The sequence below is a fragment of the Artibeus jamaicensis genome, unplaced genomic scaffold, assembly GCF_021234435.1.
Source record: "Artibeus jamaicensis isolate MK-2021 breed Jamaican fruit bat unplaced genomic scaffold, CSHL_Jam_final scaffold_916, whole genome shotgun sequence".
Lineage (NCBI taxonomy): Eukaryota > Metazoa > Chordata > Mammalia > Chiroptera > Phyllostomidae > Artibeus > Artibeus jamaicensis.
In genome coordinates this window covers 62153225-62180224 of record NW_026522059.1, presented here as the reverse complement: position 1 = coordinate 62180224, position 27000 = coordinate 62153225, and the positions used below count along the sequence as shown (strand labels likewise).

Sequence of the window (27000 nt, the reverse complement as noted above, 5' to 3'; positions counted from 1 at the left end):
GCATAGAGTGTACCAGCACGGAGCCTGCAGCTGATTATGAAACAAGCAAAAAAACACATTAGTAAGAGGCTAGTGCACCTGATACTCTGCCATGCTGTCAGTCCAAGGCCAAGGCCAAGCCCAAGGTGGAGTCTCCAGGTAACGCTGTAGAAAGAAATTGCATCACTTGCAGACTCAGCTGGCTTATGAAATCAAGGTGCCACTTTAGAGTGACAAAGTGACTTCGTGGAAGGTGAGTAACCACAAAACACACTTTGAAGGCAGTGCTAATACTAATAATTACAAGTCCTGTGCCAGGCACTTCAAACTGCCCATTGGTCAATGGACACGAAGCCTCAAAGTACATTTTCAATACATCTCCATTGATAATGCGGTCCTTTGGCTAATTTAATCCATTTCAAATATTTCATTTAACTCATTTCAGAATGTTGTTCCTTATTCCGCACTCAAAACATTTCTTATTACATGAAAATCTTCCTAATTTGTCACTGAAAACTGTGAGTTTTCTGTGAAAAGACAGGAGTGTGTAAAATTTTGAGATTCTGTGTCATTTCCCCCTGTTGGGACCTAGCTGGTGAATAAGGCTTCGGGTATATTTCGGTCGGAGGGAAGAATATAAGAGGCAAAATGCATCTCCAAATATCCTCCCCGTGCACCCTACTCAGCACAGGAGGGCAGGTGTTCAGGAGGCAGAGAAAGGACATAGCCGAGGCCTCGGAGGAAACTTGATGTAGAAATAACTTGAAGGTGGGACACAAACGCCACCAGGGTCCTCGAGCAGCCTACAGTCCTGTCCCAACTCCCCTCCTACCCCCTGCCCCGCCCCACTCCCGCCTGGCGACGTGGCGGGCGCACCGGTCCGGTAGGCGGTCAGGTGGTTGGGTGGCGTCCGCCGCCTCCGGAGGCGGGGACTAGGCGGGAGTGGCAGCGGAGGCGCAGAAGAGCCGGCGGCTCGGTCCGAGAGGGGACGCGGCGGGCCCACGGAGGTCGCGAGGAAGAGGCAGCGGGCTGCTAGGGGACATGGAGCACGGCGATCCAGGTGAGGGCCAGGGTCGGCTGGCGGGCACGCGGGGCGGTGGGTGCGCGGCCCAAGAGGTGCACGGTGTCGCCTTCGGCACCGCACCAGCCGTAGCAGCTCCACGGTCTGTTTGCGCTTCCTGGTGGGGCGGGGTGGGAGGGAGGGCGCTGACACACGGCTGACCGAGGACCGAGAAGGTTCTGGGAGGCAGTGACCCGCCGGGATGCGATGTTGTTGAGCTTTGGGGGGAGGGCGGCGCGAATCCAGTGTCGCACAGCTGGCTTTTATCACTGATGGAAACTGAGGCACTGGGACCAGGTCCTTTCGCACCTCAAGATGGGAACATGAACCCCCTTCTACATGTTAAGACTCTGCTCTCTCCTAGTTAACATAGGATTTTGGTGGCCTGTGACTTCATGGCTATGGTTTGGATGCAAATATTTAACATGCCAGGTGTCCCCAGCTGTGGAGTGGTGTCTGTAGGTTTATTTGAGGGGTGGGGGTGGGGAGGAAGGCAGCTTTTCCTAGTAAGGGTCTTCTTTAACCCATCAAAGTGAAACCCACCGCAGAAAACCCTTGGTCTAATTACTACAGCTTCGGACGCACATAGTTCTGAAAACAGTATGCCAACTGCAAGTGCCTCCAATGGAATCAGTGTTTAAGAGATGTGGGGTTGTAGGGTAGGATTTTCGGATTTCAGTATTGCTATATCCTGGGGATCTTTGCCCGCAATAACCCTATAACTGTGACAGATGCACAGTACGCTTTTCAAAAGATACATAAATGCTAAAAAATACAAAAGGGAACGATAAGGTCAGTTTTTGAAAGGGAGGTAAGAATGACTGCTATTTTGAGTCCCAACACAGCAGTTTTAATTTTTTGCTTATTACCTTTCAGTATTTACCTTCATGCATGTGTGTTTTTATGTAAATAAAACCATATTCCATGTATATAATTTTGTATTTTACTTTTGAGCAGATGAAAGCTAGAGGTTTGGGAGCCTTCCAACCCTTACTTTCTTCCTGCCCCTCAAATTAACCTCACACTTACCATCTGAGTGCTTAAAATATGTAATATATAGTACGTATATGTACACGTAACACATTATATGTATATGTGCCTACCTACATACATGTGTATATATGTATATATACACGCTCACATATTGTGTACATTTTAAACTTCTTGAAGTGAGAAGCATGTAGTCCATCTTTGTCCACAGCTGGGTAACATGGTGATTTGCACATAGTGGACATTCAAATGTTTAAGCCAGAAAGCTTGTCACAAGTCTTACATGTATTATTAGGAGAAGGTCAGGACTGCCATGTAAGCCAGCACTGTTCTAATTTTTCATGAGGAAAATGGGGGTGTCGAACACACAAACATGCACATTCATCCATGTCTTCCACTGTCAAATTTAATGCAGTGATGTTTTTAGAGTGACTATGTTTGGTACTTGTCAATAGCTGACTTAGGTGAGTAGTGACTAATTTTATTAGATTTTGTATTCTAGGTGGCTGTTTAGAAACAGTCATTAGTGCCTCTGCCATATTCTAGCTGGCTAATGCACTTTGTGTGGTTTTTGTAGAATTAGTTTGTGTGTGTGTGTGTCTAAGACATATTTTATAAATTCTTTGGCTTATAAGAGGATTCTTTTTCTGTCTCTAATTTTCAAATGTTTTCTCTGGTCAAGATGTTAGTCAGTCATGTTAGTCCTTCTTTTTAATTGTTATTCTTCGAGGGCAAGGGATCCATCCTCTTCAAGTGGAGAGTTTGGAGAGAATGACAGATGCGTCACCTGCCTTAGGAAGGCCAGCAGGCTCCCTGCAGGTGACAGCTACCTGCTGGCCTTCCATTTCTGGTGCCACCTGCCTGTCTCTTTTGTCTTTTCATCTTCATGTACCCATGGCATACAGTAGGTGCTCAGAAATGGCTGTGGACTGTCTGATGGAAAGGAAAACACCCAGGACCACCTTCCAGCTGTTGGAACCATTGTTGACTCTACAAGTTGGACTCTAGCTTCCTACTTCCTCCTGTTCTTTTTTTTCCTTTGTAATTTAAAGGAGCAGAACTCTGTGGTTAGGCAGAGAAAGTTGCTGATGAGGCTGTGCTGGGCTTGGAGGGTAAGTTACATGTGAGGTTTTGGAGCTAGTGGAGTGAATTGCTCAGTGTTCAGTGACCATGAGATGCCTGGAGGAACCTGGGATTGTCAACCTGCATGTTCACTAGCAAATAATGTTGGCTGAAATAAGACTTATAAAACTGTGCTTGTCTTTTGAATTGTGATTTTTTTTTGCAGGGTCCTTAAAACTAATCAGAAAGTTTAAAGATTTGTTTAACTTACTTTTTTTGTTGTTTTGTTTTAAATCCTCACCTGAGGATATGTTTGTTTATTTTAGAGAGGAAGTTGGGGGGAGGGAAGGAGGGGGAGAGCGAGAGGAAGGAAGGATTCCTGGTCAGTGTGAAAGACCATCATCGACTGATTGCCTCCTGTACTAACCCCCCACTGGGGACTGAAGCCACAACATAGGTATATGCCCTGACTGGTGATCGAACCCTCAACCTTTTGGTGTACAGGACAACTAGGCCAACTGGCTGGGGCTGTTTCATTTACTTTTTATTTAAAATACATGGACTTTCTTGCATTTGCCTGTCCCTTAAAAAAAAAAAAAAAAAACCTCTAGATGCAAAATTAAATATCCTACCTCTTGTCCCAAATGTATTTCTCTATTGAAAATGTCTCTTTAGACCTTCCTTCTTATATGGAGCTGTCAAAATGTATCCCTTGCTACCAGTTTTATTGAACAGATCTATAGTTTGGAAATGAATAATTTTCTTTGTGTTTTTATGAACACATTCTAATACTTTTCAGTATCAGGCTGATTTTACTAGTTTCTCACCGTCTTCTGTTCCAAGACTTTATATAAAATACTCTTCTTATATTAAGAGCTCCATTAACATCAATTGATGCAAAATATACCTTAACCTGCTGATGCCTGTCAAGAATTTCAACATATTCAGCCCCATGCAGCATGTCTAATGTGTGTGGTATTTCCTGCTCCGTGCTAACTAGAGCACACATTGTGTAAAAAACTTCCCGACTACCTTTTATGGGGCTGAGTAAATATTTATACTCAGTACTCTCTTATGTTAGTAATAATCTGTAGCTTACCACCATTCTATGGAAGTGATAATCAACTAGCCACTAAGCATTTTATGTGTGTTTTAATTAACACACACACACATACATACGCACCCAAACTGTATTTTAAGGGGGAGAAGGAAGGCCCTCCCCACAAGAATAGGAAGAGGGAAAGGCTGCAAGAAAACAGTGAGACAATAAAACCTAACAAAACAACTGAAATTTCAACATAGTAATTATGCCTTAGAGATAACAAAAATGTGAGATGTTACTTATTTAAAAGTAAAAGCAATGTGGAGGTGGCTGGATAACAATTTTGAAGGTCTGCTCACCAGTCTTCCAGTGTGACACACGCAGGTTCTTTGTTTCTTTGGTCAGGTCTCACTTTCCATATGGAGCTGGTGTCTTTGTTAGCTCACATTCACTTCCTGCATTTATTTTTATGCCAAAGCCTGCCTGGTCCCCAGGGGAAAGCTGAGTGGTAGGAGGGGGTTGTCTGAGTGGTTAGCGGGGTCTCTAAGCAGAATGATCCACACACTCAGTCTAAACAAATGCCCTCAGTTCAGACTAAAAAAGAATACCCAGTCCCCTGAACTTCTGTTCTATCGATCCTTTTGTTACAGGTTGAGATTGTTTTATTCTCCTTGTAGGGTTCATTATTTATGCTTTAATTGTTGACTGTTATCTTCCTCCTGAGACTCTCCTAAATTTTAGTTAAGCTGGGTGGGCACCATAATGTTAGCAATGTATTTTTCTTAGAAAATGTCCAAGGGATCAAGGGATTTAATGTTTAGTGGTAGTTAAAAATTGAGTTAAAAATACTTTTTTGGTAGGTGAGAATAGTTGTTTGTTTTAGAAAAATCAGAAAATACAAATGGAGAAAAAGAAAATAAAATCACCTATAACCCTAGAGTGAAAAATCACTATTACTATATTGGTTTATAGCCATTCATATATCTAAACTTTTCAACAAATCACAAAATAATCTTTTTAATATTTCATTATATTGCTTATCCTACAAAAAAAAACTCAGTATATTTTTAAAACACTTCTCCAACATCATTTTGACTAGTGTGACCAGGTTGTTAGTGCACGTGACACAAAATGTAAGATGACTAAAAGGTCGTAAAATGTAAATCTCCCTGACATTCCTGTCCCTCTGGGACTGTTCCCTTGGGTGGCAATGTCACTGTTGTTACCAGCTTCCTCTCTGTCTGCCCAGAGGGAGTCTATGAATATGGCTGTACATACACTAACATTTAAATACACATTTAACAGAGCTATAGAGTTTGAATATTTGTGTGTATATATAAGCTGACACAACTCGTTTAGCATGAATTTCCTTCACTGAAACAGTGTATGTTTTATAGGTCATTCAACATGTTATGTAGAGTGGCTTCGTTTTTAATGGCTGTTTGTAGATGTGTATTTGTAGTGGTACCATGTTATTGAGGGGAACCAAAGTTTTGCCACCCCCAAATATATCTTTTGGTATATTGATTTTAAGCTGGTCATTAAGCAAAGACTCAGAAAAAACCCTTCGACCCTCCTCCCTTTACCTGCGTAGAGGAATTCAAGTAGAAAAACCTGCTTAAAGGAAGGGAGCGTCACCTTAGCACTGACGTTTGAGCTAGATGTGGCAGATGGGGAAAAATGTAGCAGAGCTAAATTTGTGTCCCGTGGTTTCTGTGTGACCCAGCAAGAATTCGTTTACCACATGTTTGCTCTTTCTTGGTACTTGTGAACTACCTCTTTCCCTTTTGAAATCCCAGACCCCTGCCCCCTTCTCCTTTGTCCAGAATGGCATATAAGCCTCCACTGCCCAATGCGGTGTCTTTGACACTGTGTGATGAGCGGTGTCCTCCAGCAGCGAGCCAGGGGCGTTGCACTTTGTCATCTTTGCTTGTCTCATAAGGGAACAGGGGTTTCTCAGGATTCATTTTATAATGTATATTTCTTAATATGAAGGTAGTTGTACTTCTTTTGAAAAGCCTAAAATCTGTATTTCATTTTCTGTGAAACATCTGTTCATAAACTTTGCCAATTTTAGTGTTGCGTTATTAATCTTTTTCTTGATTTGTAGATGTAGCCCTGTGTCCATGATGAGTTACTAATATATTTTTCCTAATTTGTTGTTCGTTTTTTGACTTTATAGTATTTTGTCCAAGCAGAAATACTAAGTTGATGGGTTTTTATTTTTAGCTCCTTGCTTTTGACTCATTCCTAGAAATGTCATCCTCACTTGTGTGTATGTTTTTATGGTTTTATTTTTTACATTTAAACCTTTTATCCATCTAGAGTTTATTTTGGTAAAAAGTATGAGGTGTCTGGAAGCATAATAGGCAATCTCCCTTTTCTTTCAAAAGTATTTTTCAGAAGAGCAGCAGGCTATGGCAACAGCCGTGGGAAGGGAGCAGTGGGGGGGGTGTCTGTACCAGAATGTGGCTGTGTGTCTGTCCTTGTGTCTCAGGACTAGTTATAAATGTTTAGGGCAAAGAATGCTGGACTTGAAGTTATATCTGGGTAGAAAATTCAGTTTTCTCATTTTCTGGTTACGAGATATTGAATGAGTTACTAAATCCCTTTGAGGCTGGAGATATCTCACATATTTGTAGAAATTAAGTGAAAATTTGTGACTAACACTGACTCAGTACATACTGATTGTGAAATTGAATATTACCTATGTGTGTAAAATGCTAATTCCCAATTCAAATTAAATATTTCATTTCTTTACAGACAAATACAAGCACACAGCAAGGCTACTAGAATGGAGTGGGCATTGTAAGACTCTATGACTAAGAGTGAGAAGGAAGTGAGCAGCTCAGGCTGGGTCCTCAGAAAAGGATTCTGAAAATGGATAACCTTTGAACTTGGACTTGAAGGCTAACCAGGGAATCTTTGTAAGAGAAGAAAGGGTTAGGAAGGGAATTGAGGGTTAGATCTGGGGTAGGAGGGGGTCTGAGGACAAAAGCCTGTTGAGAAGGTCTTTCAAGTTGGAACCAGGATAGAATCTAGGAAAAGAAGAATAGATGTGGGGAGGGAGGTACTGAACTTAGTTTGGGGGATGTCACATTTGAGCTGTGTTCTGGTTACCCAGAGCTGCATAACAAACTGCCGCAAAATCTAGTGGTTTAAAACAGCACTATGAATTATGATCACAGACCTGTAATGTGGCACGACTTGGTGGGGACAGCTTGTCTCTGCTGACTTCAGCCTCAGCTGGAACCACCTGAAGCCTGAGGCTGGGATTGTCCAAAGAACCACCTGAGGGCCAGCTGTGCTGGGAAGATGTGGACAGCTAGAGCTCAGGCACCTGTTTCTCCCACTTGGTTTCTCCCACCAAGTGGGAGAAACAGCCAGATCTGTTTGCTGATGACAGCTTGTCTGTGTTGAGTGTTGTTTTTTGCTGGTGACCATGCTGTTGACACAGCAGCATGCCACTCAAGATGGTAGCTCAGGGATCCCAAGGTGTGAGTCCTAAGAGAGAGTCAGGGGCAAGCTGCGTGGCTTTGTATGATGTAGTCTCAAAGTCATGTTGTATTATAAAGCCAGTCCATGTTCAAGGAAAGGGGACATAGACTCCATTTTTGGTGGGAAGAGTGTCAATGAGTGTGTGCACATGTTTTAAAGCCACCACCAGATCCTTGTGGATGTCCATGTGCATAGGAGTAAATCTTGGGTCTCTAAGTAGACCTGGGCAGGATGTCACAGTTTAGGAGACCTTAGCACACCTGATATGTGAAGCTGTTAAGTTGCTGGATGGCCCAGGAAAAAAAGTGGAGCAAATAGAGGACAGATCATGGAGTGTGGATATTTCAGGCAGTGGGGTGGGAAGGTACGAGCCCAGAAATAGGGAGTTTGACTCTCAAAGGCTGGGAGAGGCCAAGCAGATTGAGGAGGAGTATCACTACTGGCCTTAGTGATGAGGACAGTCATGGATAATGGTGGCAGAGTGAAGCCCCATGCATTGGGGTGGGGTTGCAGAGAAGGGGTAGGTGGGTCTTGTGGTTTGGGGACCTGTGGGAATGGTAAAGAGAGGCAATGCAAAAGGCCAGACTGCTCTTTCCAGAAGCCAAGTGCTGTTTGGAAGGGGCTTTTGGGTTAAGTGATGGTGGTTTGCTTGCCTGCATTTGACATTTGTGTTTGTTTATAAAATAAGCAGAGAAGGAGGCAAGAGGGAGTAACAGGGTTTGCTATTCCTATAGTATGTGTCACTGATTTTAGTGAAGGTGCTTTCAATGCAAAATATATTTGCATAGTCATACCTAGAGACTGACCTTCAGGAGCTCAAGTCTCTAAGCAAATTCACTTTAATGTGTAACAGCCTTGCATACAATAAGTGCTTATTAAATATTAGTGGAATGAAAGTATACTTTCCCTGGGTGATAAGAGAAGTAATTTAGCTGAGAGGTGACATTTGAGACAACTCCTAGGAATGCTGTGATTTTTTTTCCCATGCTGGGGATTTCTCAGGCAGACATGAGGTTGTGAGGGATCACTTTGTTTGTGAGGCATTTTAGCTGTGAGCTTGACTTGTGCAGTGTTTGTATTTGTCCCAGGTTCCCTTGGGAAATAATTCCATTCTGAAGCGGTAGTCCCCCAACTGGAGAGTCAGTCAGCTATTTCCTCAGGTCATTGTTGAAAGAGAAACTGACCTCCCTGGCTTGTTCTGCTGATTTTTAAAAAAATTTTACGAATTTTATTTTGAAATTATTTCAGATGTATAAAATTGTACATTTTAGAAAATTTGCAAAATTTCAAGTTATTACAAAAATATTTGAATGCTTTTCACCATGTCTGTGTCTGTAGCTACATATCTATATCTGTCTTCTTTACCTTAAATATTTCATAGTATATTGAAGGCCTGGTGTTTCTTTCTCCTATATATGCCCATATTTCTTTTTTTTATTTAATTTTAATTTTAATTTTATTGATTATGCCATTACAGTTGTTCTATTCCCCCCTTTCATTCCCCTCTACCCTGCACCCCCCACCCCCACCATTCTTCCCCACTTTAGTTTATGACCAAGTGTCTCAAGTTCTTTAGATTCTATATTTCCCATATTATTCTTGCCCTCCCCCTATCTATTTTCTACCTACCATCTATGCTACTTATTTTCTGTACCTTCTCCCCCCTTCTCCTCCTCCCACTCCCCTGTTGCTAACCCTTCACGAGATCTTCATTTCTATGTTTCTGCTCCTGATCTAGCTGACCTTTTAGTTTGCTTTTGTTTTAGGTGTGGTTGTTAATAACTGTGACTTTGCTGTCCTTTCACTGTTCATATTTTTATCTTTTTCTTAGATAAATCCCTTTAACATTTGATATAATAAGGGCTTGGTGATGATGAACTCCTTGAATTTGATCTTATCTGAGAAGCACTTTATCTGTCCTTCCATTCTAAATAAAAGTTTTGCTGGATAGAGTAATCTTGGTTGTAGGTCTTTGGATTTCATGACTTGGAATACCTCTTTCCAGCCCCTTCTTGCCTGTAAGGTCTCTTTTGAGAAATCTGCTGACAGTCTGATGGGAAGTCCTTTGTAGGTGACTGTCCCCTTATCTCTTGCTGCTTCTAGGATTCTCTCTTTCATTTTAATGTTGGCTAATGTAATTATGGTGTGCCTTGGTGTGTTCCTCCTTGGATCCAACTTCTTTGGGACTCTCTGAGCTTCCTGTATTTTCTGGAAGTCTATTTCCTTTGCCAGATCGGGGAAGTTCTCCTTTATCATTTGTTCAAATAAGTTTTCCACTGGTGGCTGTTCCTCTTCCCCTTTTGGTACCCCTATAATTTGGATGTTAGAGCATTTAAAGATGTCCTGGAGGTTCCTAAGTCTCTCCTCATTTTTTTTGAATTCTTGTTTCTTCATATTTTCCTGTTTGGTCATTTTTTTCCTTCCTTCTGGTTCATTCCCTTGATTTGAGTCCCAGTTTCCTTTTCATCACTATTGAAACATCACTATTGCACAGTTTCCTGTGCAATTCCCTTCATTTCAATTAGTTTAGCCTTCATATGTTCCTCTAATTTGTGACTAAAATCAACCAGTTCTGTGAGCATCCTGATCACCAGTGTTTTGAACTGTGCATCTGAAAGTTTTGCTATTTCTTCGTCGCTTAGAGTTATGGACTCTGGGGCTTTGAGACCTTCTTGAGCCATTTTTGGTCTGTTCACACCCGTTAAGTATGAGGAGCGTAGCCTTAGGTGTTCACCAGGGCGGGGGCGCCCAGGTCCCTGGGTTGTGACTTGGTATGTGGGGACGGGGTCAGAGCGGGGAAGTGGCGGCCCCCTCTGCTGCCTCCTGCAGCTGGGACCTGCTCGGTCCTGGCTCACTGCCCACTCCCTTGCTGGTCTATCTTCGAAGGAATGCGCGACCACAGTCAACCCACTGCCCTGCGCCCTCCCTAGGTCCACCAGTTGCTCACTGAGTCACTCACTGGGTCCACCGTTGCAACCCCATGCCTGGGTTCTGCGCACCTGAGTCAGTCTGACCGAGTTTTCCTGTGCAACCCCGCTCCGCCAGTTGCTGGCTTCGCCTCTCTTACCGGTCAGGCTGAAGAATTTGTTGTTATCAGACTTCCGAAAAGTTCAATTTTCTGTGTTCTGGCTGTGTTTTCTGTTGCTAATATTTTGTGGTCTCTAACTCAGTTGTGTGAGAAAGCATGGTGTCTCCACCTATGCCTCCATCTTGGCAGAAGTCCTCCTGTTGTGCTGATTTTGAAATGGTTGCTCATGCTCCTTGCTTCTGGAATAAAGGAGGATAGCATGGTGGAGTCCTCCTGTTAAGGGGCCTTATTTTTCCCAGCGTTACAGTCCCTTCCCCAGCTTGCTTCCTCTTTTCATTCTCTGCAAAGGAATCCAGGCCTGGGGTTCCTGCTGCCCTGCTGTTGGCCTCTACCTGGGATGCAGTCACTGCGCATAAGGGTCTGATCACATCTCCTAGCCTGGTTATCCTGTTTGTCATCGTGACTATGGATGTCATAAGTGAAAAGCAGTGAATGCCGATAAAACAACCAACTTTTCTGAGTGCACTACAAAACTTTGATAGTTCCCTAAAATTCAGAGTGATACATAAACCTCCAGTCACACATCTCTTTGAGTCGCTCTGTTTCTGTCGCCTGTCCTCTCTTTTCCTTCTGCCCATAGCTTCTCTCTCTTTCCATATCTTTTTTCCTCCACCTAATTCCATTTTCCTCTTTTTATCTTTCCCCACTTGAACCATAAAGTGGAATGCAAAAGATTTGTTGTTTCTGTTCTCTTTGCCTTGCTTTTACTTAAGGAATTCCATGGACTTATTCAATATATTTTATGTTTCTTATTAGTATTAATTTTTTTCTGGTAAAAAATTTAAAAACCCTGAAAATGGATTTTCTAGTTTCTTCATTTATTATTGATTAATTGCATTACTATCGCAAAGCTAATTTAGGCCTCTCTTGCTCTCTGCTGTGTGTGTAATGATTCAAATCTTAGAAAAATACTTCAAATTATTAATTGGAATTTTTTAAAAAAACATAGTTTATTAGTTGAACTCTTTGGGTCTCTATGAATTCTGGGCAAAGTAGAAACATTTGGAGGCCACATCATTTTTTTAGTATATTTTATTGATTATGCTATTACAGTTGTCCCATTTCCACCCCCCCACTTAGTCCCCTCTTCCCAGTACTCCCTATCCCGCCAGCATTCCTCCCCTTATATGTCCATGGATTGTACATATAAGTTCTTTGGCTTCTCCATTTCCTATACTATTTTTAACATCCCCCTATGTATTTGTTCCTACCAATTATGCTTCTTAATTCCTGTACCTTTTCTTCCATTCTCCTCCTTCCCCCTCCCCTTTAATAATCTTCCATCTGTGATTCTGTTCCTATTCTAGTTGTTTGCTTAATTTGTTTTTGTTTTTTAGATTTAGTTGTTGATAATTCTGAGTTGTCATTTTAATGTTCATAGTTTTGCTCTTCTTTTTCTTAAATAAGTCCTTTTAACATTTCATATAATACAAGTTTCATGATGATGAACTCCTTTAGCTTTACCTTATCTGGTAAGCACTTTATCTGTCCTTCTATTCTAAATGATAGCTTTGCTGGAGAGCGTAATCTTTCTTGCCATTCCCTTCTTGCCTGCAAAGTTTCTTTTGAGAAATCAGTTGATAGTCCTATGGGAACTCCTTTGTAGGTAACTCTTATTTTCTCTTGCTGCTTTTAAGATTCTCTCTTTATTTTTAACCTTTGGTGTTTTTAATTATGCTGTGTCTGGTGTGTTTTTCTTTTGTTCCAACTTGTGTGAGACTCTGTGCTTCCTGGACTTGTATGTCTATTTCCTTTGTCAAATGAGGGAAGTTTTCTTTCATTATTTTTTCAAATATAAAGTTCTTAATTTCTTCCTCTTCCTCTTCTCCTTCTGGCACTCCTGTGATTCAGATGTTGGCACTTTTGGAGATGTCCCAGAGTCTTCTTGATCTCTCCTCATTTGTTTGAATTCTTGTTTCTTCATTCTGTTCTGGTTGATTGTTTATTTCTTCCTTGTGTTCCCAATCATTGATTTGAACCCTGACTTCCTTCCCTTCACTGTTTGCTCCCTGTGCATTTTTCTTTATTTCACTTAGTGAAATAAAGTGAAATTTATTTCTTCCATTATGCTTTTGCCATATTCAAGTTCTCTGAATGTGGTTATTACCAGTGTTTTGAACTCTGTACCTGATTGGTTGGCTATCTCTCTTTTGCTTAGTTCTTTTTCTGGGGTTTCATTCTGTTCTTTCATTTGAGCCATATTTCTTTGTCTCCTCAATTTGGCAGCCCCTGGTGTTTGTTTCTATGTACTAGGTAGAGCTATTTCGACTCTCTGTCTTGTCACCCCTGTTAAGTTGTATGAGGTGGAGCCTAGGTAATTGCCAGGGTGGGGCGACCTGCTTCATTACTTTGTGGCTTTATTTGTGGGGGTGATGCTGGAGAGGGGACAAGGCTGCTATCTGGCTACTAGAGGCTTGCTTGGCACTCGCCCCATTTCGAGTCACTTCACCCCCTTTCTGTATGTGACTGGTGCCCCTCTATCTGCTGCCCTGGTGGTGATTCCCAGAGTGGGTGGGTTTGCATATGTTCTAGGACTGTGTGGACCCTTTAAGCAGAATCTCCTGAGGGACTGACAGTTTCTTCTGCAGCCCCAGCCCCTCACTAGTTTTTATAGCCAGAGGATATGAGGCTTTATTTTCTGGTACTGGAACCCTGGGATGTGCAGTCTGCCCTGAGGCTGGGATCTCTTATTCCCAAGGTGTCCCTCCCAGTTTTTATCCACCACACAGTAATGTGGGACTGCCTGTTCTGCTGGCCACTGCCACTGCTGCCTTTCCCCTGCCACACCATGTCCTCTCTACCCTGGGTCCCTGTTTCCACCTCTCCTACCTGTTTCAATAAATATGGCTTCTTTAACTCCTTGGTTGTCAAAGTTTAATACAGTTCAGTTTTCTGGCAGTGCTGTTTTTTTGTTCTAAGGTTGGTTGTGATGCTTCTTATGGTTGTGCAAGGAGGCAAAGCGTGTCTATCTATGTCTCCAACTTGACCAGAAGTCAGAGGCTGTATGATTTTTTTAAAACTTGTTAGAAGATGAAGAGAAAACCTGATTTTTCTATCTAGCCTGGTGCCATGCCAGGACGTAAACCTCTTTTGTATTGTTGCTTGGTCTTTTACCACTGGCCCCAGCAAGTGCTGCAGCTCCCTGTGCTGAGGGTGAGGCTGCTGGCTGGGCACAGCTTCCCTTGGGCCCCTGGGGACACTCAGGACACTGGCCCACAGGTAAGGGCAGGGAGCCAGGGAGCCAGACCCTGACTCGGCAGCTTCTCATAACTGTGGTGTCCATCCGCCACTCCCTCTTGTGCTGTTGGGGGAATTCTTCACGTGTGCTCATTTTCTCATTAACAGCATCACCTCGCATTCATATTTTCTGTGCCAAACCAAAGAAAAATGTTATTGTGTCCTTCACAATGTGACAGTTCTGTTCATCTTCCTTTAGAGATGGGAGAAAGGGGAGGGAGGGTGGCAGAGAGTGAGATAGGGGCTGGTTTGGGCCTTTCAGCTTTGGAAGTTCTTAGTTCTTTTCTACCAGCACTGTATGGAAAAGAAGGAATTTGTCAATGATGCCACCACACTTATTGAAGCCTCCTGGGGCCTGGCTCCAGCCACACGGTTGTGGACCGTATTTGATTCTTGCACTGGGCAGCGTCCTGAGCAGCCCTGATACTTTTGTGGGGTTTTTTTTGGAAGCAACTGTGGCTGACATTGAGTCCCTCTAGTTACTGGGCCTGGTGTAAAGCAGCTGTGCTTACTCTATTTAGTGTTTTCTGTGGTTTTTAGTAATTCTTTATCATTTTTTTCACTTTAGTTCAACATAATTTTAGTGCAGAAACATGTATAAACACTTCTTTTTAATAAAAAACCTGGTGACCTCAGTAATTTTAAGCACTCTTCGCCTGCATTTACTCATTGGTGTCTGGGCATCAATCTTTATTTGAATATACATATTAATTAAGGGAACAACACAGTAATGGAAATATACCCTTGTTCTAAAGAAAGTGAAAACCAAGGCACAGACTCCTTTTCTTTGTTCAGTGATATTTGTCTTCCACCCTTCCCTTCTCTCTGCATATACCATGTCAAGTCAATATTCAGGTTCTTAATCACAGTGTTTACTTGAAACACAGGCTGCTGGCCTTGACTGGTCTTCAGGAGGTCAGGTTTCCTCCGTTCACAGGGAACCTGAGATCCTTGTACCTGACTCCTGACACAGAGCAGGTCTTCGGAAAGCTGGGTGCCTGGTGCGCTCTGGCTATTAGTGAGTGCAGTGGGTGTTTGGGTGGGGTTGTTGGGGAGGAAGGGTATTGGTCCAGTGGCATCTCAGACCTGGTCTTGGTGTGGAGCTGCCTAGGGTTGCTCTGCCCCAGCCCAAGTGAATATCAATGACTGAGGGAGGTTGGCCTCATTCCTGCAGCTTCCCAGAGGACACCATGGCCCCTTCTGTCCAGATCAGCCTTCTACTTCTGGGAAGGGGGAATCAGTGAGGGGAATGAACAGGAGGTTTAGGATTGACCTGTTCCTGAGATGGGAGGCGGTGGGGGAGGTATAACCAGGTTCAGTCTGCTTCCTTTCCTGGGTATTCACAAATGTCAACTCTAGTGTCTACAAGGCCCATCACCCAGGAGGTTGGCTTCCCAGAGTTGCCTGCTCCCATAACAGACAGGTGTGGGCTCTTGTTTATATTGAAAACAGCTTATCAGTAAATGTTCAGACCTTCTCTAATAAATATTCACATAAAGGCAGTTTGTCCAGTGTCTTGATTTTACTTAACTTGCTTTCGAACTCACTCAGGAGTAGATGCAGTACAATAGATATAGTATAGAATGACTTTGTAATATATCTTACACTGTACACCCTTGCTCTTCTGCTCACATTTTAAGTCTGTTCTCCTTAGAGGTAAAGGATATATATATTTACCATTTGATGTTGTGGCAAATGTTTTGTTTTGTTTTTTAATTGGATATTTCTGTTCTATGAGGCTATAATGTTTTTTGCTTCATTTTCTCTGGGTGCAGAACCCAAGCTTCTTAAATGGATATAGCTAAAAATTTGGTCTTGTTAAAGGAAGGAAAAAATTGGCCGAATGGTAGAAGATGAGAAGAACTGCGCGGCTTTCAGATTTAAAAAAGCAGTGATATTTCTCCGCACCACAGAGAAGTGTGGCCCAGAGAGCTGGATGGCACACAGATGCTTCTTTGTCATTGTACAGTCACTTCCAGCATGGGGTTTCGCTCAGATCAGAGACCAAGCGGGCTGTGATGGCCTCGAAACAGCCAGGGTGGTGAGGCCTGAAACTGAAGTAGCTGATATCCCTCCACCCGGGCCTGCGTGTCCTTTTATTTAGCTTTTTCTCCTCAGTGAAATTTGAAGAGTTCTTTTTACAGAGACTGAAACTTTGACTTGATTGTTGATCACAGAGTTCAGGTAAGAATATCTAGGCTGTCTTAGGTGTCTTAGGCTGTCTTTTATATTCGTTGTATGGTACGAGTTCAGGGTGATACCCTGCACTTTTACCGCAAATCAGCTAAACTCACTTAAAAATTATTTAGAAGCAAAAAAACTCTTAATTCTTTAAAAATGTTATTTTTAAATATATTTTATTGATTAGGCTATTACTGTTGTCTCATTTCCCCCCTTTATTCCCCTCTGCTCTGATGCTCTGAACCCCCTCCCATCTATATCCCACCCCCCCACACTTACTTCATGTCCGTGGGTCGTACATATAAGTTCTTTGGCTTCTTCACTTCCTATACTATTCTTAACCTCCCTCTGTCTATTTCGTACCAGCCATTTGTGCTTCTTATTCCCTGTACTTTTTTTCCCATCCTTTGCCCTCCCTCTCCCTGCTGATACCCCTCCATGTGATCTACATTTCTGTGATTCTGTGCCTGTTCTAGTTGTTTGCTTAGTTTGTTATTGTTGTTTTTTTAGGTTTAGGAAGTGAGTTGTGAGTTTGTTGTTATTTTACTGTTCAAAGTTTTTGATCTTTTTCTTTTTCTTAGATAAGTCCCTTTAACATTTCATATAATATGGGGTCAGTGATGATGAACTAATGCCTTTAACTTGACCTTATCTGGGAAACACTTTATCTGCCCTTCCATTCATGATAGCTTTGCTGGATAGAGCAATCTTGGATGTAGGTCCTTGCCTTTCATGAGTTGGAATACTTCTTTCCAGCCCCTTCTTGCCTATAGTTTCTTTTGAGAAATCACCTGAGAGGCTTATGGGAATTCCTTTGTGGATAACTGTCTCCTTTTCACTTGCTGCTTTTAAGATTCTCTCCTTATCTTTCACCTTGGGTAATATATGATGTGCCTTGGTGTGAGCTTTCTTGGGTCCAACTCTTTGAGACTCTTTGAGCTTCTTGGACTTCCTGGAAGTCTATTTCCTTTGCCAGATTGGAGAAGTTGTCCTTCATTATTTGCTCAAATAAGTTTTCAATTTCTTGTTCTTCCTCTTCTCCTTCTGGCACCCCTATGATCCAGATGTTGAAATATTTAAAGTTATCCCAGAGGTTCTTAAATCTCTCCTCATTTTTTTTGAATTCTTGTTCTTTCATTTTGTTCCAGCTGAATGATTATTTCTTCCCCTGTTTCAAATCATTGATTTGAGTCCCAGTTTCCTTCCTGTCACTATTGGTTCCCTGTGCATTTTCCTTTATTTCACTTTGCATAGCCTTCACTTCTTCCTCTATTTTGTGACTAAACCCAACCAGTTCTGTGAGCATCCTGATTACCAGTGTTTTGAACTCTGCATCTGATAGATTGGCTGTCTTTTCATTGCTTAGTTCCTTTTTTGGACCTTTGATCTGTTCTTTCATTTGGGCCATATTTTTTTGTCTGGGCTTGCCTGTTACATAGTAAGGGGCGGAGCCTTAGGTATTCTCCAGGATGGGGCAACCCGTGTTGTTGCATTTTGGTGCTGTATGTGGGGGAAGGGTCTGAGAAGGAACAGTGCTGCTTGCTCAACTCTGGGGCTTTCAGTCACTTCCTCCACTACTCACAAGCAAATTGGGCCATTTTGGTGCTGATTCCCGGGTGTACGGGTTTGTGTACATTCTAGGACCCTGTGAGTCTCTCCAAAGAACTCTCCTATGAGGCTGGGAGTTTCTCCTACTGTCACAACCCCCACAGGTTTTTTTAGTCAGAGGTTTTGAGGCTTTATTTTCCCATTCTGGAATCCTGGGTTATGCAGTCTGTCTTGCTCCTCAGTTGTTCTTTCTGGTTTATCCACACACAAATATGGAACTGCCTGGTCTACCAGCCACTGCCTTGTCTGCTCTGGTCCTCCAGCCACCTCGGTGCTATGAGTCCTCTCTGCCCCAGCTGCCCATCTCCACCCCTCCTACTGGTCTGGATAAATGTTTCTTCTTTAACTCCTTGGTTTTTAGACTTCTATACAATTCCATTTTCTAGCAGTCTGCTTGCTTTTTGTTTTTACATTTGTTGTTTTCCTTCTTTTGGTTGTGCCATATATCTAGCTACGCCTCCATCTTGCCCAGAAGTCCAAAAATCTCATAATTCTTTTAAAATGCTATTTATTTTTATCCCTCATTTGGAACAGGACTTGCAACAATAGTATGGAGATTAATAGGTTACTTCTTATTGCTATGTCTCAACAGAAAATTAAGTATAGCTAATCCTATTATTAGACAAACAGGTTTTTTTTTTTTAGATTTTATTTATTTATCTTTAGAGGGGAAGGGAAGAAAGAGGGAGAGAAATATCAATGTATGGTTGCCTCTTGTGCATCCCCTACTGGGAACTGGCCTGCAACCCAGGCATGTGCCCTGACTGGAAATCAAACCTTGCTCCTTTGGTTCGCAGGCCCGGACATATAGGTTTTTATAAACATTTTAAAGTGGACTCCTGACTACAGTTGTGCATCAGTTTTATCTTCATAAATATTGGCAATGATGGTTGATTTTGCTCTGACTGTGAAGTTACTGGGAAATAAAGCAGTGTGTGCACATGTGCACGCCTGTGTGTGTGTGTTTCCAGGCCCCTCTACAGTGAAGGGAGATGATCAGGCTTTAGAAGAATAGTGACAAGATGTTCTCACTAAGATTTGTGCCTTAGATTTCAAAGCTTCCTTTCTTGTCACCTGGGAAACTGTCCCAGCAAATGTAAGGATGACTGGGGGCTGGGAGCAGTGCTGGCTGCTGCTGTGTGTAGTGGCACAGAATGCACAAAACAGGACAACAAGAGACTTTATGAAGGTTTCGCTTTTCCAGAACAATGTCTGCACTGTCCTGTCATTTTGACCCTTTGGTAGTGAGCTGTTCTTCCTATGAGTCGATTGTCATGAAGTCTCTCTGTGGGAGGCACCAGTAAGACCAGCTGAACTCTACTGAGAATTCTTTTAATTTTATTCAACTACAGCTTACATTTAACGTTATTCTATATTAGTTTGAGATGTACAGCATAGTGATCAGATAATCGTGTACTTTACAAAGTGTTCCTCCCGATATTTCAAGTACCCACCTGGCACCATACATAGTTATTACAATATTATTGACTATATTCCCCGTGCTGTGCTTTACATCCCTGTGACTATTCTGCAGCTACCAATCTGTACTTTTTAATCCCTTCAACTTTTTCACCCAGTTCACCAACCCCCTTCCGCTCTGGCAACTATCAGTCTGTTCTCTGTGTATCTGAGTCTGTTTCCATTTTTCATTCATTTATTTTATGTTATTTAGACTCTACATATAAGTGAAATCATATGGCATTTGTCTTTCTCTGACACTTCATTAAGCATAATACCTTCTAGGTTTGTCTATGCTATCACAAATGGTAAGATTTCATTCTTTTAGTCTATTGATGGGCACTTATATTACTTTTAAATCTTGGCTATTGTAAATAGTGAACAGAAGATTGCATATATTCCTTCAAATTAGTGTTTTGAGTTTCTTTGGGTATATACCCAGAAGGGGCTTCACTGGGTCATAGGCAGTTCTGTTTTTAATTTTTTGAGGAACCTCCAGACTGTCTTCTATAGTGAACACACCAGTCTGTATCCCCACCAACAGTGCATGAGAGTTCCCTTTTCTCCACATCCTCACCAGCACTTGTTTGTTGATTTATTGATGGTAGCCATTCTCAGGTGTAAGGTAATATCTCATTGTGGCCTTAATTTTCATTTCTCTGATAATTAGCGACATCGAGCATCTTTACATATGTCTATTGGCCATCTTTGTGTCGTCCTTGGAGAAGTGTCTATTCAGGTCCTCTGCCCATTTTATAGTTGGATTATTTTTTTGGTGTTGGGTAGTATGAGTTCTTTAGAAACTTTAGATATTAACTCTTTATTAGATGTATCATTGGTGAATATGTTCTCCCATTCAGTGGGTTGTCTTTTCATTTTGTTGATGGTTTGCTTTGCTGTGCAGAACTTTTCAGTTTGATGTAGTCCTATTTGTTTATTTTTTCTTTTGTTTCCCTTGCCTGAGGAGATATACAGTGGCACTTTTGTACTTATCATTAATGTGTTCTGGAACTCGTGCTGAGTGCAGAAACTGACAAGTACCAAACAAGCGGCAAGTGATGAAGCAATTTCTCTTGCAGGGAGGTGCTGTGACTCATACAAGTTCTAGCAAGTGTGATGAGTCCCAAGCAAGCACCAAGCACTGAAACTTTTTTTTTTCTCATTAAAATGTGATGGGTACAGGATTTGATGTGCTGAATCCAACGCATACTGAGGTACAACTATATTAGAAAAAATGTTGCTAAGAGAAATGTTAGAGATTATACTGCTTATATTTTCTTCTAGGATTTTTATGGTTTCAGGCCTTATATTTAAGTCTTTAATCCATTTTGAATTTATTCTTGTGTAAGTGTAAGAAGGCAGTCTAGTTTCATTTTTTTTCGTGTATCTGTTCAGTTTTCCCAACACTATTTATTGAAGAGATTGTCTTTACTCCACTGTGTGTTCTTGTCTCCTTTGTCAAATATTAATTGACCACAAAGATGTGGGTTTATTTCTGGGCTCTGTATTCTGTTCCGTTGATCTATTTGTCTGTTTTTTAATGTCAGTACCAAGCTGTTTTTATTACTATAGCTTCGTAGTATAGTTTAATATCAGGTAGTAGGATTCCTCCAACTTTATTCTTCTTTCTCAATATTGCTAAGACTACTTGGGGTCTTTTGTGGTTCCATATAAATTTTTGGATTTTTATTGAAAATTTTGGATTAAAAAACTTTCTGGGGTTGTTTGTCGTCATTTTTGTGGCCTCCAACATTTGAACAGCTTTTTGGGAGCCTCCTTTCCCTATTTCATCAGCTTTTCCTCCACCATAGTGGCAGAGTTAACCATTGCTCTTCTAGCACCTGTAGTATCTAAAAAAGAAGTTATTTTTGCCCTGGCTGGTGTGGCTCAGTGGATTGAGTGCGGGCCTGTGACACAAAGGGTCACTGGTTGGATTCCCAGTCAAGGCACACATGTTGTGGGCCAGGTCCCTAGTAGGAGGCACGGGAGAGGCAACCACATATTGACGCTTCTCTTCCTTCCTTTCTCCCTCTCTTCCCCCCTCTCTAAAAATAAATAAATAAAATCTTTAAAAAAGAGGTACTTCTAACTTATGGGAGCAATGCATGAATATATTCTTCCTGTTAAAAAGTGTGGGGTAGGAAGGCAGAGCCAGGAGAGGGGCAAAAGACTACCCCTATATAAGATATACAGATATAAGATATAAAGATATGAGATATAAGATATAAAGACTACCCCTATAAAGATAGTTGCTCAGGACCTGGTGGACCTCTTCTTAGGCATCTGTGTACAGACCTTTGTGGAGGTCTGAGGCATGTTCAGGCACCTATGGCTAGACCTATGCTGCTGATTCAGTAGGTCTGGGGAAGACCTGAGAAGCTGCATTTTTAGCAAGTTCCCAGGTGATGCTGATGCTGCTAGTTCAAGGACCACACTTTGGGAACACTCACAGAATTGTGTGTGTGTGTGTGTGTGTGTGTGTGCGTCTTTAAAGAAAAGCACATGCTGTGGTACTATATGTGCTTCTGCATTTTCAACCCCTCTGTGGAGAGTTATGTGTGCTAGTACATAATGATCATTTCATTCTGTTTAAAGGCTGCACAGTGTTTCAGAGTATAAATGTGCTTTCATTTAACTTCTGTTAATGGACACTTTTATTCTTAACAGTATTTTTTTTAACAATTATACACAAACACTTCTCTGCACATCTTTGTGTTCTCCTTGGTGCAAGCACATGTTTCTAGAGTGATATGGAGATGTGAAGTTGCTGAGTATGTGTTTTTACTGTCTCATTTTTGTTCTAATGGATAATGTCACCTTGACACCTTATGATATTCATTCACTGCCTTAGTGTTCAACCTGGGTCCCTTGTTTTATTCTCCTTCAAATCTGAGCTAAGCCAGAGTTGCTAGGGAAATTGTAAACATGCTTACTGGGTTCCTAACAAATTCCACTTGAAATGGGCTTTGGGCTGCTGGCCAATCTTTTTCATTTTTTTAATAGACTTCCTAGACAGTGATATTCAACTGTGTTCCCCCCTCTTGGGATACTTGGTTAATAAGACTTGCCCTCAGTAACAATGACTTACTCACTAACGTTTCCAGAGGATATGGGTCCAAAGGTATCTTTTTGTGTGAAGTCATTAGAGTTCCCCAGTCCGCATGCTCTTCTTCATGTCAGACTCTGTAACCAAATGCAGCCTTTCCTGTTCCCTTCCCCACTTCTTTTTTTTTATTTATAATTAAATGCTATTTTCTTTATTAGTCATAATTACTTTTTTTTTCCATCTTAAATATTTATTTATTATTATTATTTTTTATTTGGTTACTTTTCAAGTACATTTTTTTCTCCCCCCCCCCCCTTCCCCGTTTTTTTTTCCTCAAAATCCCTCCCCCTTTTTCCCCTTAAGTTCCCTTCCCTCTCCCCTCTGGTCGCTGCCTTCCCCACTTCTAAACCAGTTATTCCTCCTCTTCTGTTCTGTCCTGGAAGTGATTCATCTTAGGTGAGCCTGACGGGTCTTAGATAGGGCTGCAGTCACAGGTGAGTTGTGCACACATGTAAGAGGGTGTGAAATCTTAGCATAACCATTCCTTATGTTTTGGATCTCACAGATTAAAATTAAAATTACAGGGTTGTCATTTCTTTGTTTTCTAAATCATTTAAAACAACTAATAAAAAAGCCAATATATTTAAATACAAGATTTTTAACACCTCCCCCCACCTTAAAATCAGAAATGGTATCATAATAACAGCCATTGCATATAAGTGCACTTTTAGGAAAAAAATTTTTTTTTCTCCTTTTGCCTCAGACATGCGCAGATGTTGATTTAATCTGGAATTGTCCTAGTATGTTGAGGAACCTGTCATTTCTTGAGTGCAAGACTTGACGACTGGATTAGTCTTCCCTAGTTTGCTGTGCTCTCCACTGAGCTCCTGTCTAAGAGTGGCAGCCTGGGGTGGGGGCCCTTCCTGTGCCCCTCTCCTGAAGGAGGAAGAGTCTTAGGACTCCTGCAGTCACTCATTCCCACCCTTTGAGCACCTGCCGTCTGCCAGGCACTGAACCAGGTCTGGATGAAATAAGCAGAATAGGGTTCTTCTATTTCAGCTCTCCCTGATAGTCTGAGAATGTGTCCAGACTTCTGTGGTGACACTGCTCAAAGGTCACGCAAAATCTTTACACATTTGCATCACTCCTGGCCGCAGGCCCTGCTTGAACAAGCTCCCTGTTGTGTCTGATCTTCTTGAAAGCATCTGCTTTTAAAGCAAATAAATCTTTTCCATTGAAAATCTGAATACCTGTTACCTACTTTGGTTCTTCTGTTTGGGATGTAAAAATACTCTAATAAATAATGATTTGTACTAGTTTTAACACCAAGACTTTCCAGATTTAGAGCAAACACCCTCCAGGAGTACTTCAGCCTGAGATAGTTATACATTTTGAACCTCATGCAGTGTGTGGAAACAAATTAAAAAATAATCCACGGAGTAACTTATTACGATGTGAATTCTTTCCAAAAAACCAAGATCTAAGGGGCGGGCTTATTAAGTTTTAAATGGATACAGTGCTTTATTAGACTTCTGATTTTATTTTCTGTTACAGTTTTTTACATATGGTGCTAAGGGGATTGAGATGACCTAAAAAATTTGGAAAGCCGTGGGTTTAGTTAAAACAGGCTCTGAATGCCATGTAAAGAAATGGACGCTGAATGCCATGTGAAGGGGGACAGTCCATCTCCTGCCTCCCTTCCCCAGGGGACCAGTTGTGGGCACTCCCTTTCTGGGTTAATTCAGTGAATCTGATTGAAAGGATGTTTTTGCAGGAAAAACAGTGTGCTCTGAGTTGTGCGTGCATCTAATGAACTTCCCCCAAGAGGACCACTGTTCTGAGACCTAATAAATATTTAATGTAAGGGGTGGTATCTGATGCCTTCCTGGCTCTGAAGGGCTTGCTGCAGTTGGTATGGAGAGGTGGGGGCTGGTCTCAGCTGTGTGACAAGATGCTGAAGGAGCCTTCAGGAAGGGGAAAGGTCATTTGACTTCAGTCAGCTTGCAGAGCCCTGCTGGTTCTGCTGAGTATTGATCCTTTCCATATGGTCTCCGTATTTTAATATGTCCAGCATTCAGTGTGCAGATTAGTCAGAAGTGGCTTCCTAGGGAAAAATCCTAGCCTTGTATGTTGGTAAAATTAAGATACAGCTTATTTACTAATTTCTCATAATATTATCATGACATTCTTCATGGTATCTGAAAGACCAAAATACTACAGTACCCATTCACTTGACAAGGATTACTTTTGTTTGAAGATGTATGAATGTCCTGGTTGATTCTGACTAAACCTTGAACTTTTTCAAAAACCTGATTACAGAATTTGTTATTATTATGTAAGTTTTGGAATTTCTTAACATGTATTCCATCTTCTAGATTATCCGAAATATGAACTAATATGGTATTTCTGATTGTTTAAAATTTTAGTCTCTGTATTTCATGAACATTTTGAGAGCATAGATAACATTTTTTGAGAAGTGTTTTGCTTCTTTTTGTGTGCTTTGGTGCCTAAATGTAGACAACTGTGCTTTATGTTGAAAATGGATCCATCCAATCCTACTAGGCTTTTCAAAATGTTTATTAAAAGGCTTACTAAAATGCTTATACATTCCTAGTCCCCAGAGTAGAGAGTTATTGTGATACCTGTAAGTTCTGGAAATAGTGATTTTTAGTTAATTGATCAGTTGGTGGACATTGTGCTATCTACAAAGCTTGAGAACACAAAACAAGAAATGAACCCATGGTGCTGGCAGCTGAGGAAGGTGTGGCCAGGCGGGGAGTGCCGGCATACAGGTTAGCTACAGAGAGTTATATGGGCGGTACTACCTGTCATTAGCCTAGAACATGCTTATGGGTGGCCTTTGCTAAGTTGTAATGAGTTTTGCTCAAAGAGAAAATGTACATTCCAAAAGAACTAAGCTCTTAAACTGGGCCTGATGTAAGTTTAGAAGTGAATTTGGGGGTTTTCTCCCCAACCCTGGAGCTTTTTCAGGGATTTTTAGCAAAAAATACAAATAGAGATGACTTCATTGAGTCCTCTTGTTAGGGCTCAGACCTTCCCATCTGGGGTACAATTTCTCCAGAAGGCCAGCTCTGGTGAGAGGAAGGAAGTAGATGAGATGACAGGCCCTTTCCGTGTGTTTTGCAGAAACTCGTAGTTTGATCTCATTTAGTCTATTTAACAGCCACCTTAGTAATTTATAGGAATTGACAGGTGGGAGATCTGAAGGTCCAGGAAGTGGAAGCTTTTTTCCTGGGTCACATGGTTCCTACATGTGGAATCAAGATGCAAACCCAGACCAGCCTGATTCCCAAGTTCATGCTCTATGACCGCTGCCATCAGCTGCTGGAAGCCATCGCAGCTGCCTTGTGGGCGCTCCTCTGTTGACTCCTGAACTGCCTGCTTTACCTCACTTCCCCACTCTCTTCTGATCGGGTCCCCAGGGGAAGTGGTGGGGGGGAGGCTCTACCCATGACTGATCTGATTTGTGCTTTCTCTGACTGTCCCCATTTTCCAAATGTGGACCTAAACTAGAGCAGCCTCTCTGCAGTTAACCAGGTCTTTATTACGGGGACCAGCCCCACCCTAGCGTCCAGTGGTTTCACTTCCTAGTTTTTCTGTGCACAGGTGTGGGATGGCTGAGACTCCCTGATTCGAGTAGGCCCGACTGCTGTCTGTGAGAAGGCAGAGACCTGACCTATGCCTCTTAGCTAGTGTGGGAGAAGTAGGTCAGGTCTCTATTGAAAGGCAGGCCTGGAAGCTTTCACAGCTCAAGACAGAATTACCTCTGTTAGAGAGAGTGACCCATGCAACTGGACCTCAGAGAAAGGAGTAGGCAATCCTGGTGAGGGAGGGAGAGTCCAAAGCATTTTCCTAAAAGATAAGCCGTGTGTAACCAATTCATATGAGAATAGAGAACATGCTGGATTGTGTGTGTTTGTGTTTGTATGTATATGTTTGTATACATGTTTATGTGTATGGTGTGTGGATTCACTGGACATCAGCACTTAGGTGCCCTGCAAAGTTGGTGTTTTTTCCCCACGGGGAAGCCTTAACCATTATTGTTACTCACAATGGATTACTTTTCAGAAATTCATTAATCTCTTTCTGACTATTAAAGGCTTAGAGACTAATGAGCACACCCACTGAGTACTGTCCAATGTCTGAAAAAGAGTTAATGTTCCTGGAAAAAGCGAGCTGTTTTCTCTAGTTAACAAGGTGGAGCAGGTGTTCCCAGTGGGTCAGATTATATCAAGCACTTGATGAGTAAGACATGATGTTATTCTGGAGACAATTGGAAAGTAATTAGAATTTGACCTCGTTTTAATTAAATTTCTAAGTCTCACCTGTTTTCCTAGCTGTGTGGTCAAGGCAATGGTGCTAACGCTGGTCATTCCCGTCCCTCTGTCCCTCTGCCCTTTCAAGGTGACCTCAGGAGAACCCGGGGTGGGCTGTACAGAGTGTTTACATTCCCTCTGAGAAACAAAGAAAAAGCATTTGCATCAGCCAAGGGACCAGTGTCTGTGTCACAGTGGGGCCAGTGCTGAAAGTCTCCAGGGCCTTAGCATAAAGCAAAGACACATTTCATTGTGCTGAGGACATAAATAGGCTTCTTTTTTTCCAGTTAGATATGAAATTGGAGTTGCTTAATAGTAATACAAAATTTGCTCATGGAGCTGGACGAATGTGCGTTCAGGAAAAAGACCAGGAGGCAGGAGAACTGTGCTGGGGGACGACTGCCTGAGTGACTC

At 41.9% G+C, this 27000-nt stretch overlaps 1 protein-coding gene across 1 annotated transcript in view; it reads left to right on the top strand.

The window, feature by feature from the left end:
• The first annotated feature begins 895 nt into the window (after positions 1-895).
• Positions 896-27000, top strand: part of TPD52 (tumor protein D52) — a 189531-nt gene continuing 163426 nt past the window's right edge. Inside the window, exon 1 of the mRNA XM_037142705.2 lies at positions 896-1039. Coding sequence (XP_036998600.1) covers positions 1021-1039 — 19 coding nt within the window. The 5' untranslated portion in view covers positions 896-1020. The remainder of the gene's footprint in view (positions 1040-27000) is intronic.